General features: G+C 35.5%; 1 protein-coding gene across 1 annotated transcript in view; it reads right to left on the minus strand.

Moving 5' to 3' along the window:
• LOC150107059 (putative serine incorporator) overlaps positions 1-18,693 on the minus strand; it is a 341,534-nt gene that overhangs the window by 209,383 nt on the left and 113,458 nt on the right. Inside the window, exon 5 of the mRNA XM_090392928.1 lies at positions 10,149-10,286. Within this exon, the coding sequence (XP_090249054.1) occupies positions 10,149-10,286 (138 nt within the window). The remainder of the gene's footprint in view (positions 1-10,148; positions 10,287-18,693) is intronic.

Consider the following 18,693-nt stretch of genomic DNA (forward strand, 5'->3'; position numbering starts at 1 on the left):
TTACCACAATTTGGTGCTCGGAAGAACGTATGTTTCAGTACTATCCCGAATGCATAAGGCTGTCGCTCTGCAGTGAGATTTGGCTCTGCCTACCTCCTGACACCCCAGTGGCATATTTTATATTTTATATAGAGTGAAGGATGGAGGGCTTGGTATCCTGTCTCTCTGCTGGTTGATTCCACAACTACGTTTCATCCTGTTAGCAAAGCTTGAAGGTTCCTCCTTGCCCATCTGCAGGGAGGCTTTCCATAGTTCTATTATTCAAGATGATTACAGACACAGTACCAGGGCTCCCAGATAGTGACAGTATTGGCAGAGCAAAGAGATGGGCATCTCTACTTCATGGCTTTGCCGATGCTGCTTCTCTTTATGAATCTTACAAGGTGTAAGATTCATAAAGATTCCCTCAACATCAGCGGATTAGGGATGGTACCAAATTACTACCAGGATATGAGTATGTAGACCTTATTAGGACTAGAATTAATGCCCTGCCCACGAGGGCCTATACAGCTTGTTGGAGTAGAGATGATATTAACTGTAGGGCTGGCTGCCACTACAGTGAAATTCTATCTCACATCTCTCAGTGTTGTTTTAGAACACACAGAATCCATGTACAGAGGCATGATGTGGCGATCTCCATATTAAATAACCATTTAAGAAATAAAGGTTGGCAGACCATGGTAGAACCTCACTTTTGTACAGTGGTTGGCTTAAGGAAACCAGATTTGATAATAAAGAAAGAAACAGAAGTATGGGTTATTGATGCCCAGGTAATGGGTACTGGGTGCCCAAGACCTTGTAAGACTAATACAAGAGGAGTATGGGGCAACTTCTCACTTTACCAGTGCTACTATTTCTTTTTGTGGAGTTTGGTGCTCTCAATTATGACCAAGCTCACTGAATTATGACTGTCGTATGGAGACTTTAAAATTCTGTCTCTGCATGCTAGACTGATGGTGTGGTGCTGCCATCAGTGTATGACTGTTAGGATTCCTCGTGCCAGAATCAGGTGATCTCTTGTGAAGGCTTCGGCCTAGTAAGATTTGTAAGTGTAATACTGCACTCTCAGTATGAAGTTCAATTAATAAATACACTGCATAATTCAGTGAGCTTGGTCAGAAGGTCAAATTCCAGAAATTGGGGTAGAGCTCTTAAGCGCAGGCCAGAAGGGTAACGAGTGTGGTAAGAAAAGCAAAAAAGGATTATGAAAGAACATTGGCCATGCAGGCTAAAGAGAATCCCAAGTAGTTTTTTGATATGTTGCAAGTAAAAGAAAAAATGTATATGGCAGAATGATTTTAAAGAATGCTGAGGGTAGGGAGGTAACCGAATCAGTTGATATAGTAGAATTACTGAGCGAGCACTTTGCAAGAATATATCATCCAGGTGGTGACATTACAGAAATGAATGAACCAATAGATTATACGGGAATTGTGGTGAATGAAGTGGAGGTGAGTAGTCTATTGCAAAACCTCAATGTCAATACATCTGTGGGATTGGATGGTATGCCAGTTCATGTCGTACATGAAGCGGCTAAAGAATTGTCAGTACCCTTGACCATTTTGTTTAATTTGAGTCTCGGGTCTGGGTTAGTCCCGAGGGGGTGGAAAGAGGAGAAAATAGTTCCACTGCATAAAGGAGGTTCCAAGACTGCTGTTGTAAATTACCAACCAATTAGCATATCAGGAATCATTGTCAAGGTCTTGGAGAAATTAGTCAAGAGAAGAATACAGGACTGAATAGATGAAAATGGAATACTGTATGGGGGACAACATTGTTTTGTGAAGGGTAGATCATGTCTCAGTAACTTGCTCACATTTTATAACACAGTGACGGCTGAAATGGATAAGGGTAATTGGTTTACAGTGATTTTACTGGACCTTGCCAAGGCGTTTGGCAGGATACCACATGGAATTCTAATCAGTAAATTGCAGCACATGGGGTTGGATATAGAATTGGTGAGATGGATAGGAGGGTGGTTGATGGAGAGATATCAGAGAGTAGGTTATTCAGGAGTAAAATTCAAAAGAAGGCCTGTGACTAGTGGTGTGTCGCAGAATTCTGTTCTTGGATCACTGCTTAATTTGTTCATTAATGATATAGGAAATGATCTGAGAGGAACTGCTCAGTTATTTGATGATGATGTAAAGTTGGGTAGAGCAATAGTGAATACACATGATCTCAAAATTTTGCAGGATGATTTGGATAGATTGGCAGACTGAGCAAAGGAGAATGGATGTCAGTTTAATGTGGCAAAGTGTAAGGTTATGCATTTTGGGGTGAAAAGATTAGCAGCAGTATATCACATTGGTGGAATCGTACTCCAGGAGATTGATGAGGCCAGGAAATTGGGAGTATTGGTGGATAGGGAGTTGAAGTTTAGGGGGGCACATCGCAAAAGTGGCTAAATCAGATCATCAAATCACTTGGCTTCTGAAAAATACTTTAAGAAGCAGAGACAAACAAGTTGTTGTTCCTTTGTATCGAGCCTTGATAAGACCCCATCTAGACTACTGTGCCCAGATATGGGCGCCAGGGTTTCTTCTTGATGGGGAGGAGGTGGAGAGGATCCAGAGACAAGTGACCAAGATGATAGCAGGTCTGTGAAATGAACCTTATGAGAACAGGTTGAAGATTTATGGGTTGCAAAAATTGGTTGATAGGCGGAAAAGGGGTGATATGATTGAGACATTCAAATTACTGAAGGGTTTCTATAAGATTAATCCAGAAGATATTTTTGAGAATAGGACTGGTGGTGGGAGGACTAGGCGCCATACATTGAAGCTGGGCAAGAATGTGGTTAGCAGGGGTGTTAGAGCTAGGTTTTTTACTTGGAGAGTGGTGAATGAGTGGAATAAGCTGCCAGAGTCTGTTGTGGGTGCTATGACCGTGAATGAGTTCAAGGCGAGGTATGATAGATACTGTGTGAATGTCGAATAGTTGTTCTTGACATGATGTTAGGGCCTTCCTCGATGAGTGTGTCGACTCCATGGAGTTGCCCGAAATAATAATAATACTTCCCATCTATAAAAAAAGGGAAACATTTAGTACAGGAATTTCTGTACTAAGTGTTATAGGTAAGAATTACAAGCATACTTGAAAAGAGGCTTCAAAAAAACTGTGGAAGAGAAGTTTGGAGGATAACAAGCTGGATTCAGGTCAAACAGAAGTTGTCAAGATCAGGTTTTCACTTTACAACAAATAGTTGAGAAATCATGGGAATATGATAAGAACGTGTACTTTAGTACACTTCCTTATCATATTCTCATACAAGATGCTCAGAGAAAAGCTTGTCAAACCACTACAGTTATATGATGTATATGGTATGTTATACAGAGCAATACAGTTTGATATAAAATCAGGGGTAAGACAAGAATGCACATTATCTCTACTCTTATTCATCATTTATATAGATAGCGTTATGAAAGAAAGTGACATTAAACCTGATATTAAAATCAGAGATATCACATCACACTTAGCTCTCTGCTTTATGCAGATGATGTTGTACTCCTAAATACATCCAGTGCAAAGCAATAAAAAGACCAAAACTATGAAAGAAAAGATGCAGAAACATAGAAAACTTCAGTTACATTCTCAATGGAGAACCTATAGAATAAATTCTTCCTTTTAGTGTTGCATGGTGATCAGCATTCATTTTAGAAATTATGGACTTGACAACATTGTTATAAATAACTCTTTTAATTTCCCGACGTTTCGATCTTCATATTAAGATCATCATCTGGAGTATATACAAATATACAAGAACAGCTGAGTTACATTACACACAGTAAGCTAAAGAAACAATGATTTGATCATCAGTTATTCTACTGGCATGACCTCTAATGAAAAAAAAATTACAAATTAATTAATTATTTAGAAACAGAAATACAGTTTGATATAAAATCAGGGATAAGACAAGAATGCACATTATCTCTACTCTTATTCGTCATTTATATAGATAGCATTATGAAAGAAAGTGACATTAAACCTGATATTAGAATCAGAGAAATGAAAGAATACTATCAGTAACAATGATGTCCTATTTTTAACATTACAATTGTTATTTTAGATTAAGGATTTTGGATTATTTACAATCCTGTTTATAGTCAACTCTTAGAGAGAAAGGTTCCGTGGGTAGAATATGTGCTTTCCATATGCTTGGGATTTTTAAACCATCATTATTGTTCAGACTGGGGTGGTTGATAAGAATCTCACAGGCTTCCTTAAATTTGCGTTCATACCATGTTTTGGTGTGATGTAAACAACTGGTGCTTTTCCAGTCAATTCTTTGTAAAGTGTTCAGGGTATGGTCAGAAAGGCCAGCTTCACCATAGTTATTGTATTCAATGTGTCGTTTATGTTCCTTTTGTCTGATAGGAATTGTGTGTCCTGTTTCCCCTATAAATGGTATATTACAGGTGCAATAAATATGAGGGAGTGGGTCTTTGGATGAGTTGAGTAAACTTTTTAATTTTGGAGGAGGTTTAAAGGTGGCTTTGAGGTTGTATTTTTGTAGTATTCTGTTTATTTTATCTGATGTCCTTTGAATGTACCGAATGGTTATAGTTTTATTGTAGTCTGGTTTAGCTTCGTTTTTTATTGAGGTCTTTGTGGAGAATTTTGTTAATAGTGTTTTGGCTGTAATAACCATTTTTCAGAAAAGTATTGCTGATAACTTTAAATTCGTCTTTCAGAGCATGTTCATTGGAGCAGATCCTCAAAGCCCTGCTTTTTAGAATATTAATGAAACCTAGTTTTTGTGTTGAGTGGTGGTAGGCTTTTTGTGTATATATTGGCCAGTATGTGTTGGTTTCTGGTAAAGAGTGAAAGAAGACATGTGACAAGCGTATCTAGAAATGGAAGTGTGTTCTGTTTTTCAATCTAAATTGTGAACTGCATGCGTTTGTGATTTTGTTTAAGTGGCTAAGGCAAGTGTCTAGTGGCCATGGGACAGATCATGAAAACATCGTCAATATATCTAAGCCAGACTTTGGTTTTAAAGGAGAGGAATCTAAAGCATGTTGCTCAAAATGTTCCATATAAAAATTAGCAATGGGGGGGGGGAGCAATAATGGCAAGCCCATGGCTATGCCTTCTTTTTGTGTTTTGCCATACAAAATAACCAGAACATAATACATGCGCAAAGAGCACTGTGATATCTCGAGGGTATTTGTTCTGTAGAAGAAGGATTGTGTCATTGATTGGAACATTCATAAAGAGGGCAGAGACGTCAAAACTGACTAACAAATCATCTTTTTCTAATGTAATGTTTTTGATTATGTTTATGAAGTTTTGTGTGTTTCTGATATAGGAGGGGGAAAGACCTACCAACTCCTTGAGTGTTGTCACTAATTACTTGGCTAGGTGATAATTCGGGCTATCTATACCTTCGACTATCAGCCAGAGTGGTGTGTTTTGTTCGTGTATCCTTTGGTAGACAGTAAATTCTCGAGGAACAAGCGTAGTGTGGAAGTAGTTTTTTGACTGTATCTTCAAGGCCATGTGGTAAAAGATTTAAGTAGTTTCTCCGTTTTCTTTTTTATTTTATTGGATGGGTCGTAGTTAACACGTTCGTATGTACTATCGTCCGAGACTAGCAGATTCATTTTTCTAAATAAGTGGTTCGGTTTAGAATAACGGTGGCACTTCCTTTATCGGCTCTAGTTATTATGATAAGTTAACAAAACACGAATTAACAGTAGTGAAATCATTAAAATAGAATCCAAACATCGTATTCAGCTGGCTACTCATCATACCAGTTTTGCTTATTATGTTGTCTATTTCCAAATTTAACCTGCAATCTTCACTAAAAACTGTGCCTAAAATATTTTACTCGTTCTATAGGATCTCCATTCAAATGCAGCTGAAGTTTTCTATGTTCCTGCCTATTTTCATAGTTTTGGTCTTTTTATTGCTGAATTTCATGCCAAATTTGTTGCAACTGTTATTCAATTAGAGAATCCTGGAGACTTGCACTAGATATGTTTAGGAGTACAAGATCATCTGCATAAAGCAAAGAGCTATGTTGGACATCTCCAATTCTAATATTAGGCCTAATGTCACTTTCTTTCATAATGTGATCCATATAAATGATAATAAGAGTGGAGATAATGTGCATCCTTGTCTTACCTCTGATTTTATATCAAACCATCTTAAGTGATGCGAAGTCTTAGCTTCTTTATACGAGTTGCCCCAGTCCTGAAAATACTTCAGATGCAAACTTTGTTTGCTTACACTTGGATAAAGGATTAAGCCAAGTATATAATTTCTTGGTATCTTTAATTTAATGTATTTCCTTCAATTCTAACTGCTGACTAACAGCTTAAATAGAGACAATGTATTGCAGAGCAATACATTGTCTCTATTTAAGATTTAAGATTTAAAATTGTCTCTATTGCCATTCACTCCATACAATTGAGTTTTGAAAAGCTTTTCTCTGGGTACCTTGGCATATGCCTTTTCCAACTCTCCAAAACTTAAGTACAGATCCTTGTCATATGATTTCTCAACTATTTGTCTTAAAGTAAAAATCTGATCTTGACAACTCTATTTGGCCTGAACTCAGCTTGTTCTTCTCCAAGTTTCTCTTCCACAACCTCTTTTCAAGTATGCTTGCATAAATCTTACATGGAACACTTAGTAGAGAACCTCCTCTGTAATTCTCACATTCAGCTTTATTCTCTTTTTTATAGATGGGTACTATGAGAGCTCTACTACAATCATTGGGAATTCGACCTTCTGTCCAAGTCTTCTGAATTTGCTTAGTTCACTGCTTGGTTCGTTTAACAGTCTTTCAAAATAATTACTCCAGACATATAGGATATCCTTATCTTCAGTTTTATGTTACCTTCATCATCTTTGATTCCTTTTACAGTACTCTTTCCTCAATTTCTAAGCTTCTTCAATAGCCTCCAGAACATTTTGCCACCTTCCTGATATTTATTTTCTCTATTCTTACCAAAGTCTTTCCATCACTTTTGTTTAGCAACTTTTACACATAGTTGTAATACACATTTTTCTCTGTATTCTTTTAGAGCATCTGCTGACTTCTTTGCTAGGAACTTTTTGGTACTGTACGCCAACAGATGCAAGACCCTTCGACACTTCTGCACATGTCAAAAGAAGGGGAATCCATTCCGATATTAGAGTAATCAATGCGTTTTGTGGGATGATTGTTTATTATTATATGTTGGAAAATTAGCTTTTCTTTTATGAAAATTCTAGATCTTAAAGTGGTAATTATTTTGCTTGTACAACAGTTGGAAAATTTACGTATAAAGCACATGATTTCGCGTGCTGGTGCTCAATTCATACATCCTTTATTTCCTTCTCCTCTTCAGCATGAATTGACTATTCTTGGCACAAAGAATAGTCAAAGAATAGACAACTTCACCACAATTCTCCCTAGCTGAATCCATCAATGTCTTCTTCAGAGTTTGCCAATGAGACTCCAAGGTTTGGTTCTTGTTTTCAAACTGCTGCAAATTTTTTTCAATAATGTTTACATAGGTAAGTCTACAATTTACTGTAAAAGCTGCTCAACTTTAATTCTGTTTAAAACTTTCTTTTTTTAAAGAACAGTATGTTGTAAAGAACATACTGTTCTTTTCAACATGATATCCATTTTTATCCTGCTTAGTACTAAGTAATGGTCACTTCCAATTTCGAATCTTCTGTATACTCTTGTATCCTGAACCAGCTTTATGATATCACCATCAACAATGACATAGTCAACGAGGCTTTTCTTATTTCTTATCTTCTACCCATGTGAACTAGTGCATATCTTCAAGTTGCAACATGGTGTTAGTAATGACTTGTCCCTCTCCTGAGGAGAAGTCCAGTAAATACTTACCATTATTATTAACTTTTTCTTTTTCTCCAAATTTTCCCAAAGTGTTCTTACATGCCTGGTGAAATTTATTTCCTACTCTGCTGTTCAGGTCTGCAACAAAGACCACTTTTCCATTTTCTTTATGTCAGGTGCCTGTTCTAATGACTCAAAACTTCCTCCACTTCTTCCTTATAGGCAATAGGCACAAATAAAGTTCATTGTCCATGCCCCCTATTTTGAAGTTTTCCCACATAACTCTACTTGAAACTGCCTTCCAATCAATAAGTTTATCTTTATGTTTGGTGTTGAATGCTATTGCTACTCCTTCCTTTCCTTGATCACGATTGCCTGAAAATAGCATCCTATACTAATTATTTAGTAATATCTCATTCGTTTTTGTTTTCTTTATCTCTGTAATGCCAATTATGTCCACATGGTACTTTTCCAATTCTTCAGCAAGTTCGATTTCCTTTCCATTAATACCTTTTATTTTGATGGTTCCTATCTTCAGTTCTTCTAGATGTTGAGTTGGAGTTTCTTCCAGTAGCTGACTTTTCCTGTTCACCCTAGTTTCCTGACAAAAACAGTGCGGACCTTGTTTAACTGAGCAACACTCCAGCCAGCATGAAATCTCATCATGTTATACCATTATATGCATTTGTGATTTAAGCCAATAAAAAAGTACAGTTTGGTTGGCTAAGTCCCAAATTGCCAGCCCTCCTCATTCATTCAGTACCTAGTAGATATCTACTAATGGGGTGCACCACTTGAAGGTGAGGACTAGACATCAGGTCCAGTCGGTTCTCTGCATTACTGAAAGGCAATGTGTGCTAGTCTTCTCCCAGTTATTTGGCTGTGACCCTACCTGAGATTCTTTGTCATTGTCACACCAGTTGTAGAGAAGAGAGGTTGCAGGATGGTTTAAATAGGCTGACAGTATGGGCAAAGATAAGGGGGTACCAGTTTGATGTGGAAAAGTGCAAAATTATGCATTTTGGAATGAAAAGGTCACAAGCTTCATGAAATTATTATTATTATTATTATTATCCCAAGACCCCATGGAGTCAAAGACTCATCTGGGAGGTCCTTTTATCACACACACATCTAATCATACTGAGCCTTAAACACATTCAAACTCCTTGCAGATACCACACTCTCAGGCAAGGCATTCTAATCATTTACAACTCTACACAAAAAAAAACTGCCTCTCACTCCCCTACTCACACCCTTTTTATACAGTTTCCAGGGATGACCTCTGGTTCTCCCCCGATCTCCCACTATTTTCTGAGATTCTTCTAAAGCATTGATCCTATAACAACCCCTTACCAACTTGTCTCTATCATATCTCCCCTCTTCTTCCTATCCACTAGACTCTGCAAATTACATCATCTCAATCTTTCCTGATACTCGACATTCCAGAGGTTAGAAAATACCTTAGTCAATCGCCTTTGGACCCTTTCCAACATCTCTTCATCCTTCTGAAAACCAGGTGACCAAATCTGGGCACATAGTCCGTGTGGCCTAATCAAAGCTTTATACAATGGAACAAGAATCTCCCTACTTCTACACTTTCTTTTGCATCATTCCCAGAAGCCTTTGTGTTGTTTCACAATTTTGGCAATGTGTCCCCTAAATTTCAGATCCTTATCCACTATCACCCCCAGATCTCTTATTTCTTCCACCTCCAACAATATATCCTCACCAAGCGTTTTAATTAATTTTAATTATGAAATGCTTCTTATAACAACAGACTGAGGTTTTGTAGGTTGCAAAACTTGGTTGATGGGTGAAAAAAGAGGGGGGGGGGATATGACAGACACATTTAAGTTACTAAAAGGGTTTTGGATTGCTGCAGAGGAAATATTTCAGCATTTGTCTAGAAGGGACAGAAAGGGGTCATCCCTGAAACCCAAACAAGACTGTCAGGACTAGATTTTTTTCTCAGAGAGTGGTGAATGAGTGCAATGAGTTTCCAGAGTCTGTTGTCAGTGCCTTGTCTGTTAATGAGTTCGAGAAAAGATACAACAGATATTGTGTGGATGATCTGGGTTTCCCACAATGAGTTATTAGATCTCATGGCAGTACCTGTATAATAATGATAATAATGAGACTGACTTAAATGGATATGCATAAAGAACAGTGTATTTCGGAATGTTAATATAGACTTTTTTTTTTTTATGATTGCTCATACTTTACTGATGTTAATTATTAATTTTACTTATTTCACTTGCTTGAGATTTATAACAATAATGTACGATTAGTAATGCAACAAGAACACATACAAATGAAACGAAATTAACAGCAAAAAATGTCTTACCAAAATACCATCCTTTAGACTCAGTTTCTTCACACTTTTCAAGCCAATTCTCTGCCCATCCATGCGCAAAGTCAATGATAAGGATTAATTGAATCAAAATGAATAAAAAACCTCCAATCAATCCAAAATACATCCACACTATTAAAAAAAAAAAAAAGAAAGAAAGAAAATTGGTAATCATTTTATAAATTTTAACTATCAGTTTTTCTTACTTGTTCAAAATTCACAAACATAACACATTACTTATTCAGAAGTTTTTAACATTAAATTGATAATGATATGCTTATAACTGCTCCAATCTGTCTTTAAAAATTAACAGATCTGAGCAGTTCATTTAAATCAAATCTGTTCATTTTTATGAACAGACTAGAGCAGTTATAAGCATTTTTATTTAATGATACATACAAGGAAACATTGAATTGTGACAGTTAACTGGAGGAGGGGAGAGAAAAAAACTAGCAAAATATTTATAGAGCAAAGTTTAGTTAATTTTTTTGGAGATTTCCTAGTTGATCAAATTAAGTAAATGAACTTCTTGATGTTAGATGATTGTATTAAGAACAATGATTTGTTTTACATAATGAAAGCCATATAAATCAAGAGCCTGTGTAGCTCAGTGGATGTGGCATTTGCACACCACAGCACTTGACTGCACAAAGAAAGACTTGCTTTCAAATCTAGTTGGTGACTAGAAGAAATTTTTCTAAGCCTTTTTTTGACCGGTTCCCGAGTTACTCGATCTCTAGCATGGTTTTGTTAGGTACAAAATTAATAACGGAAAAACTCATGTAAAAAGATTATTTAATAGTATAATTTTTGCCTGTGTGTCACAGACATCTTCAGTAAAAATTAAACAATAACTGTCAATTCCAAAAAGCGCCACCTAAGTAGCTAGTGTAAGATAACTAAAAAGGTAAAAAAATTTCCTAACAACAAAAAAAAATTATATATCCAATAAAAAGTTAGTACTTTATAAATCAGCTAATCTTTCCTATCTCCCATAAATGGGATAGACGTAAACCATCGGATCTGTTTAGGTTAGGAGAGTGAAGTAAAGTTTAACATGTTTCTTTATAAAGCCGTTCCATGAGAAACCAATTTTTGTGAAGGACTCTTGTTTTTTTCCAATGAACTCTATGTCTAGTGGTGATGGCATGTTCTGCAAGTCCAGATTGTTCAGGTTCAAGGTATTCAATATAAGACTGATGTTCTTCTGGCCGAATAGAGGCAGATCTCCCGGTTTGTCTGAAATAAGATAATCCACAAGAGCAAGGAATCTGGTAGACACCTGGATAATTAAGATGTGGAAGCTTGTCCTTAGGAAAGGACAAGAGAGAAAGGTGGATTATCTTATTTCAGACAAATCGGGAGATCTGCCTCTATTTGGCTAGAAGAACACCAGTCTTATAGTGAATACCTTGAACCTGAACAGTCTGGACTTGCAGAACATGCCATCACCACTAGACATAGAGTTCATTGGAAAAAGACAAGAGTCCTTCACAAAAGTTGGTTTCTCGTGGAACAGCTTTATAAAGAAACATGTGAAACTTTACTTCACTCTCCTAACTCAAACAGATCCGATGGTTTACATCTATCCCCTTTATGGGAGATAGTACTTTATAAATCAACTATTTGTACTGAAGTCATCTTCAGTACAAATTAAACAATAACTGTCAATTCCAAAAAGCACCACCTAAGTAGCTAGTGTAAGATAACTAAAAAGGTCAAAAAATTTCCTAACAAAAAAAAAAAATTATATATACAATAAAAAGTTAGGAAATTTTTTGACCTTTTTAGTTATCTTACACTAGCTACTTAGGTGGTGCTTTTTGGAATTGACAGTTATTGTTTAATTTGTACTGAAGATGACTGTGACACACAGGCGAAAATTATACTATTAAATAATCTTTTTACGTGAGTTTTTCCGTTATTAATTTTGTATTTATATGTTTGCTCACGGTATTCCTTTATTAAAACATGTTGTGTTAGGGTTAGGGACATGAGATGGCAGCACCTGTTGAGCCGTCTCTCTCTTCACTGCGTGCTGCATAATTAGTAATAGCATTTGGCCAGCCATCTCTGATTGGGTACCAGTGGAGATTGAACTGACCATTCAGTCTCGAAAAGTTAGACGGCCTCACCCACTCCCTATATGGGAATAAAAGGCGTTAGCTGAGTTATACAGTGAAACCTTTGTTGTGTAAGAAAGTTTATCACAAATGTGCACTTAAGTAAAACTAAGTTTAGACTTTTTATAAGCAGTATCCTGAATTAGTTGCAAAGATGATGATTTGTTTGCCACCAGACAGTGTGCAACCAAGGTAAAGTAGTAACCAATGCAAAATATGGACTATAAGATTGCAGCTTATTTTGGAGGTCTTTATGACAAATCTAGTCATCTTATTTGCTCCAACCTCTATCAAACTGTCAAAAAGAGGCTGACACAGCAAGAGGCTATCCTATGGATTAGTAGTAACAAAATCCACACAAGTGATCATTTATTAGATGGAAGGTATTTCCATGGTAGTGACAACCTGACTTTTAATGGATTTCCATAATTTCTGAAAGTAATCAAAGTAGGAGCAGTAATTTGAAAGAATGCTAAAAGAACAAAACATTCAGATTGGTAATAATCTGAAATGAGTATGGGAAAGTGATTCAAAACACATATCAATGCTGAGGAAACAGGAGAGAATCTTCATATTACTGGGTAATGTGGTTAGATCATGCAAAAGCAATTAAGACTGTTGGATGAATCTATTATCAATTGGGTTATCTGGCTAGTTATGCAGGATGAAAATTCTGAGATTCTAGGAAGAGAAGCTCTATCATCTTCGTATAAAACTGGCTAACTCAACTTTAGCTGAATCTTTAGTTGTATCCTTGTATAAGTGTTTTGCCTGTAATATAATGAGAATCAAATGCAGCCAGAGGATGTCATAAATAACTAAGAACTGCAATAAGACCATGAGAACTTTCAAAACATACGAGAAATCTCATCAGGACCAGGAGAATTTTTTGGTATACAGATTATTCTGGTTGTTCCGATCTCTTTCTGAATAAAAAAAAATACAATACTTTCTATATTCATAGAATTTTCACTCAATGTGCCATAAGTAGATTCAGTACAATTGATTTCAAAGACAGAACAACAGCACATATATAAATGACAGAGGGATAGCAATACTGTGAGTACAGTAGTCAATCTCCTGGAGGGAGAAGACACCTGACAGGACAGGAGTATAGTAGCATGGTTTAATTATAAATAAAGCAGATAAGCAAAGTGATGGTATTGCATCAGGCAATGAAACACATCTACACATAGGGATGCTTAGTAAATAAAGTTATTTAACACCAGACTTGGTCTGGTGTTAAATACCTTAACATGATTTTGTTTGAAGAAAAATTGTTAGTTTAGGTAATCAAAAATGAGATAAAAGATGTATAAAAATATCTTTATATTGATAAAATTATGTTAAAATGATATTTTACTGTAAGAATATAGAAGTGCTTTTAGTTTCACTATTAGTGGATGACTAACCTCTTAGTTATATTATTGGTGGAAAGAAACAGCTTATCATTCAGCAGCATGAAGAATCAGCAAGATATACATTAGCTTCTTACATTGTTTGAACTAAAATACCTGTAGACTTTTTTTTTTTTTTTTTTTTACATTGAGTGCAATGAAATTATCAAGTGGAAAAGAAACTTCATTGCACCTCAAATGAAGTATCCCATCTGCCATTAATGAAAAAACTTCTTTTTGCTGTTTGTGATACCTAGCTGTCATAACTATTTCGTGCACTCCCAATTTAGAGAATACAGCATATATTCAACTGTGATATGGAAACAAACAGCTGATAGACACAAGAGAGAGAGAGAGAGAGAGAGATTAAAAAAAGGGAACAGATAGAAGAATGTATGGGAGAGGTGGAAATAATTCCCTTTAAGAAATAAAGAAAAAATAAGGAATGAATGGTTGTATCCTTATGTATCTTTGTGGATTCCTGATTTATTCACACTCCTATTGAAAAGTTTATGTATCTTCACTGGTGTTTTATTTTTAGAGGGACCTGTGGCATAGTATAATTATTAAAAACACGTAAGTCCAAAAAAAAAAAAAAAAACAAGTTCTACAAACAAGTTGACGGTACTGCCATGGGTAGTCCTTTGTCTCCACCTTTGGCTAACTATTTTTTGAAACAATTCGAAGAGACTATGTTTTCATCCATTCACCCTCAACCATCTCTTTGGTATCATTATATTGATGATATTTTTGCCATTTGGTCACATACTGAAGATGAGCTTTCCACCTTTCTACAACAGATAAATAGCCTTCATCCTCGTATCCAATTCACCATGGAAAAGGAAAATTCTGGTATTTTATCATTTTTGGACATCCTGCTTACTCGAACTTCTTCTGGTATCTTATCTACAAGCGTCTTTCGAAAGCCCACATTTACTGGCAGATACATTTATAAAAAGTCTGCTCACCATACATCTCAAAAATTTGGCATTCTTAAATCTCTAATTAATAGGGCACATAAAGTTTGCTCTTCTCCAGAAATCTTACAACAAGAACTTTCCATCATTAAAAAGTTAATGGTATCTAATAATTACAACCCTAATCAAATCCAACAGATAATTGAATCTTATGTTCCAATACCTAAGGTTTCTTTAACAGTTTGCAGAGTTCCAATCCCCTACATTCCAGGAATCTCAGAACATATAGGTAGAATTTTAAAAAAGTACCAATTGATTCCCACTTATATTCCTATCGACAAAATTTCTTCCTTATTGCCTTCTACAAAAGATAAACTGTCATCTCTGTCTTTGGCTGGCGTTTACAAAATTCCTTGTGAATGCGATGTTTCTTATTTTGAACAAACTGGCCGTTCTGTGGGAAAAAGGATTAAAGAACATCAATATTATATTGATTACAACAAACCTCAGAAATCTGGTCTAGCACAACACAGTATTACCACTACCCATAATATCCAGTGGGATAAAGCTATTGTACTTCATAGATGCAGATTCAAATATAAACGTCTCTTTAAAGAAAGTTGTGAAGCTTTTTAACACCGACCGAATTTAAATCGAAATGATTGCCTCTCTCTCTCTCTCTCGAAGATCTGGGAGACTTTTATTTTATGTAATCATTAAAAAACTAATTATCTTAAATATTAATTATTTATTAATTTCTTTCATTTCCTAGCTCGCGACAACATTGTATTTTAATAGGTGATCAACTGAATGTTCGTTACTTGTATTCAATTACTATCTGTTTGTAACACTGAAGACGTACTATTATTTTTAGTACGAAATATCTACCTTATTTATTAATTAAAGTTATTACTGTGGACTTACGTGTTATTTTTAATAATCTTCACTGCCGTGATATTTTTTGAGTGAAGATTAGATGGAAAGCTATTTTTTGTTTGTTGAACTGACAGATGTCAAGTGAAAACACTGGAACATTCCATATAGCTGTTATCTGTTTCAGTGCTGGATAGCTGTATTTTATGAAGTAAACTATTAATGTTTTTGGTACTTGTTTTATAAGTTATAGCTGAATGTGCTTGAAGTAAGCCATCTGTTGAAAACACAGGTATGAGTAATCATTTTCTTGTGTGATGTGTGTAAGAATATTTGTTGCTGCTGTTTCCCTGTTTCCTTTAAACTTAAGAATTGATAAGAAACTTGTGTTTTAATTTTCCAAAGCATTATTGTCAAGTTTTCTGTGAATGTCTATTTGAGTCTAACTAAAATATGTTAACTTTGTGTCCTTAGCAGATATTTTGTATTTAATGCCAGAAGATGCAATATTTTTAAGGTTTTGTGTGAGTAATTAAAAGGGTCACTAATGTTTTAATACACATTTATTTTATATGTTTTGTTTATATATAGATATATATAAAAACACAATGTGTGTGTATATGTCAGGAGTGCATATTCCAGGTGTGTGGTGCACACCAACAGAATAGCAATATCACTGATATTATATTTTTGCATTTATTCCTGTTAAAGACTCCCTTAATTGTTTCCTGGCTTTGCATGATTCCAAAAATTAAACACAATATACTAATGCTTCATGAAGAGGACGCTTTTCAATGTATAAACATTGCATTGCTTTCTCATTAATAGCTGGGTGTGCAGTACAAATATGGACACTGAGCTCTTTGAACAGGCATACAAATGGCACAGTGGGTCAAATTATTAGCATTCCAATGGTTTTTAAACCACCTACCTAGAAAGTGAGCAAGGTGTGCACTGGGACAATAGCACCCATAAATTATTGGATGTGATTGGTTATTGTATCAATCAATCCAATTGAACATTGTCATTTGTCATGAGTTGATTCTTTTTTCTGAGTTTCATCTGTTTTGCATGCATGAAATGTAAACTAATATGTTTAGGACATCGATATGGACAAGTTTTTAATATATAATTTTCTATAAATAATTTATATCTCTTCTGCATGGAGAAACAGTGTTGACAATCTACTGAATGTCCCATTTTCTGCTAGAGCTTTTGTGGATTGTATGATTACAGTTGAAGGAGATTTGAACTTGTGTATAAATAATAAGTAAGTAAAACAAGTTATTTTAGCATTTCTTTGGTTCATTACAGAAAAATAATAATTACCCAAGTGATTACTTTTTTCCAATTTCTATGCATATTATTTGGCTGTATTTAAAAATCATATCAAAATTCAAATTATCCATGTCTCACTCTGGTATTCGCTAATGATAATGTAATCACACCACAAAGCGTAAACCCTTTGTGTTATACAGAAATTGTGCATGTGAAGCATAGCAATTGTTCATTTGACCTTTATGCTTTCCATATTTAAAATTACATTAATTGATAAATTAAAAGTATTCAGAGATTTCCTACAATTGATTGCATTGTACCAATTAAGATGAGTGCTGATGCACTCCAAAAACTTTCATACATCAATAAAAATGCCATCATACAGTCAAAATGACGCGAGTTGTGTAGCACAGGTTGCATAAACCACACGACAGCACATCCAACCTAATTGGTGCATGACACCACATTTTGTTAATAAAATATATAAAAAGCAAACTTAGTTTTTATGTGAGTAGCGTAGTGAAAAACCAAATAGGCCTGGGGAAAGAACTTGTGAATGTTAGGGGGAAAAATATATATATAGACCCTTTATTTAAACAACTTTCACGGCTTACATATGTAACAAAAATTATATAGAATTTATTCAAAAACTTCAATATATTTCATCCATTACATGGACATAATCAGGGAAACATATTAGAGTTTTTGAATAAGTTCTATATAATTCAGACAAATAGCAAAAGTCAGTCAGTAGAACAAACTCACCATAATCAGAACTGCAGATGGGTACCATATTGAGAAGCATCAATGGAAAAGCTGTAGAACTCACAGAAGAATTAGAGAAGTATCATGTTGATATAATGAGTGTTAAATTGTACATATTTGGTCTGATATATTAAAATAAAGAACTTTTATTATTAAAAGACCAGAAGATAAATGATAAAATATACAAAGAGCCAACAAGTTTCACTAGTTAATGCTCGAAAATGCTAGGCAGTGGCTAGTGAAACTTGTTTGGCTCTCTGTATATTTTATCATTTATCTTCTGGTCTTTTAATAATAAAAGTTCTTTATTATAATGAGTGTTCCTTAACTAAAAAGACTAAAACAATTCAGACATTGCCATATAACTACAAGATGTTCAGTTTCAGCAACAGTGATCAAGAAAAGGAAGAACAGTTATAGTATTCAACACTAAACATGAAATAAACTTTATGAGTGGCAAGCAATTCCAAGTGGAGTGATGTGAACAAATTTCAAAATGGGAAAAAGTTCTCTAAGGAAGAAGTGGAGAAATTTTTCAAATCATTTAGAGAAGGCAACCAACATAATTATTATTATTATTATTATTATTATTATTCAGGCCTCCAAGGAGTCAAAAGACTCATCGAGGGAGGTCCTTTCTAAGACATAAAGTCTGTCAAGACTCATCGAGGGGAAGTCCCCCCCTGAGAAACACAAAGTTTATCATACCACTCCTTAAACCCACTGACCGTTCTCACTCCCACCACTCCATCAGGCAATGCATTCCACGGCTCAACCACCCTCCACACAAAGAAACCACTCCTTACCCTCTTGCTCACAGTTTCCTTTCGTAACTTCCAGGGATGGCCTCTTGTCATCACTCCTTCCCGCTGATCAACCAAGCGAAAGAACTCCCCAGTGTCAACCCTGTAACCACCTCTCAACAGTTTAAAAGTCTCAATCATATCACCTCTCCTTCTTCTATCCACCAAACTCTGCAGTCCACATTCTCTCAGCCGATCCTCATAACTATCCTTGTACAGTCCTGAAACCATCTTTGTCATCCGTCTTTGTATCCTTTCCACGGTTAATTTATCCCCTTCAAATCCTGGGGACCAAATCTGAGAACAATAGTCCAAGTGTGGTCTGATCAGAGACTTATACAACGGAATGATAACCCTCTTATCTCTGCAGGTCAGTGTCCTTC

Source organism: Typopeltis vanoorti, chromosome 5 (assembly GCF_054136105.1).
Source record: "Typopeltis vanoorti isolate ZY-2024b chromosome 5, IOZ_Tvanoo_1.0, whole genome shotgun sequence".
In the NCBI taxonomy this organism is placed as follows: Eukaryota; Metazoa; Arthropoda; class Arachnida; order Uropygi; family Thelyphonidae; genus Typopeltis; species Typopeltis vanoorti.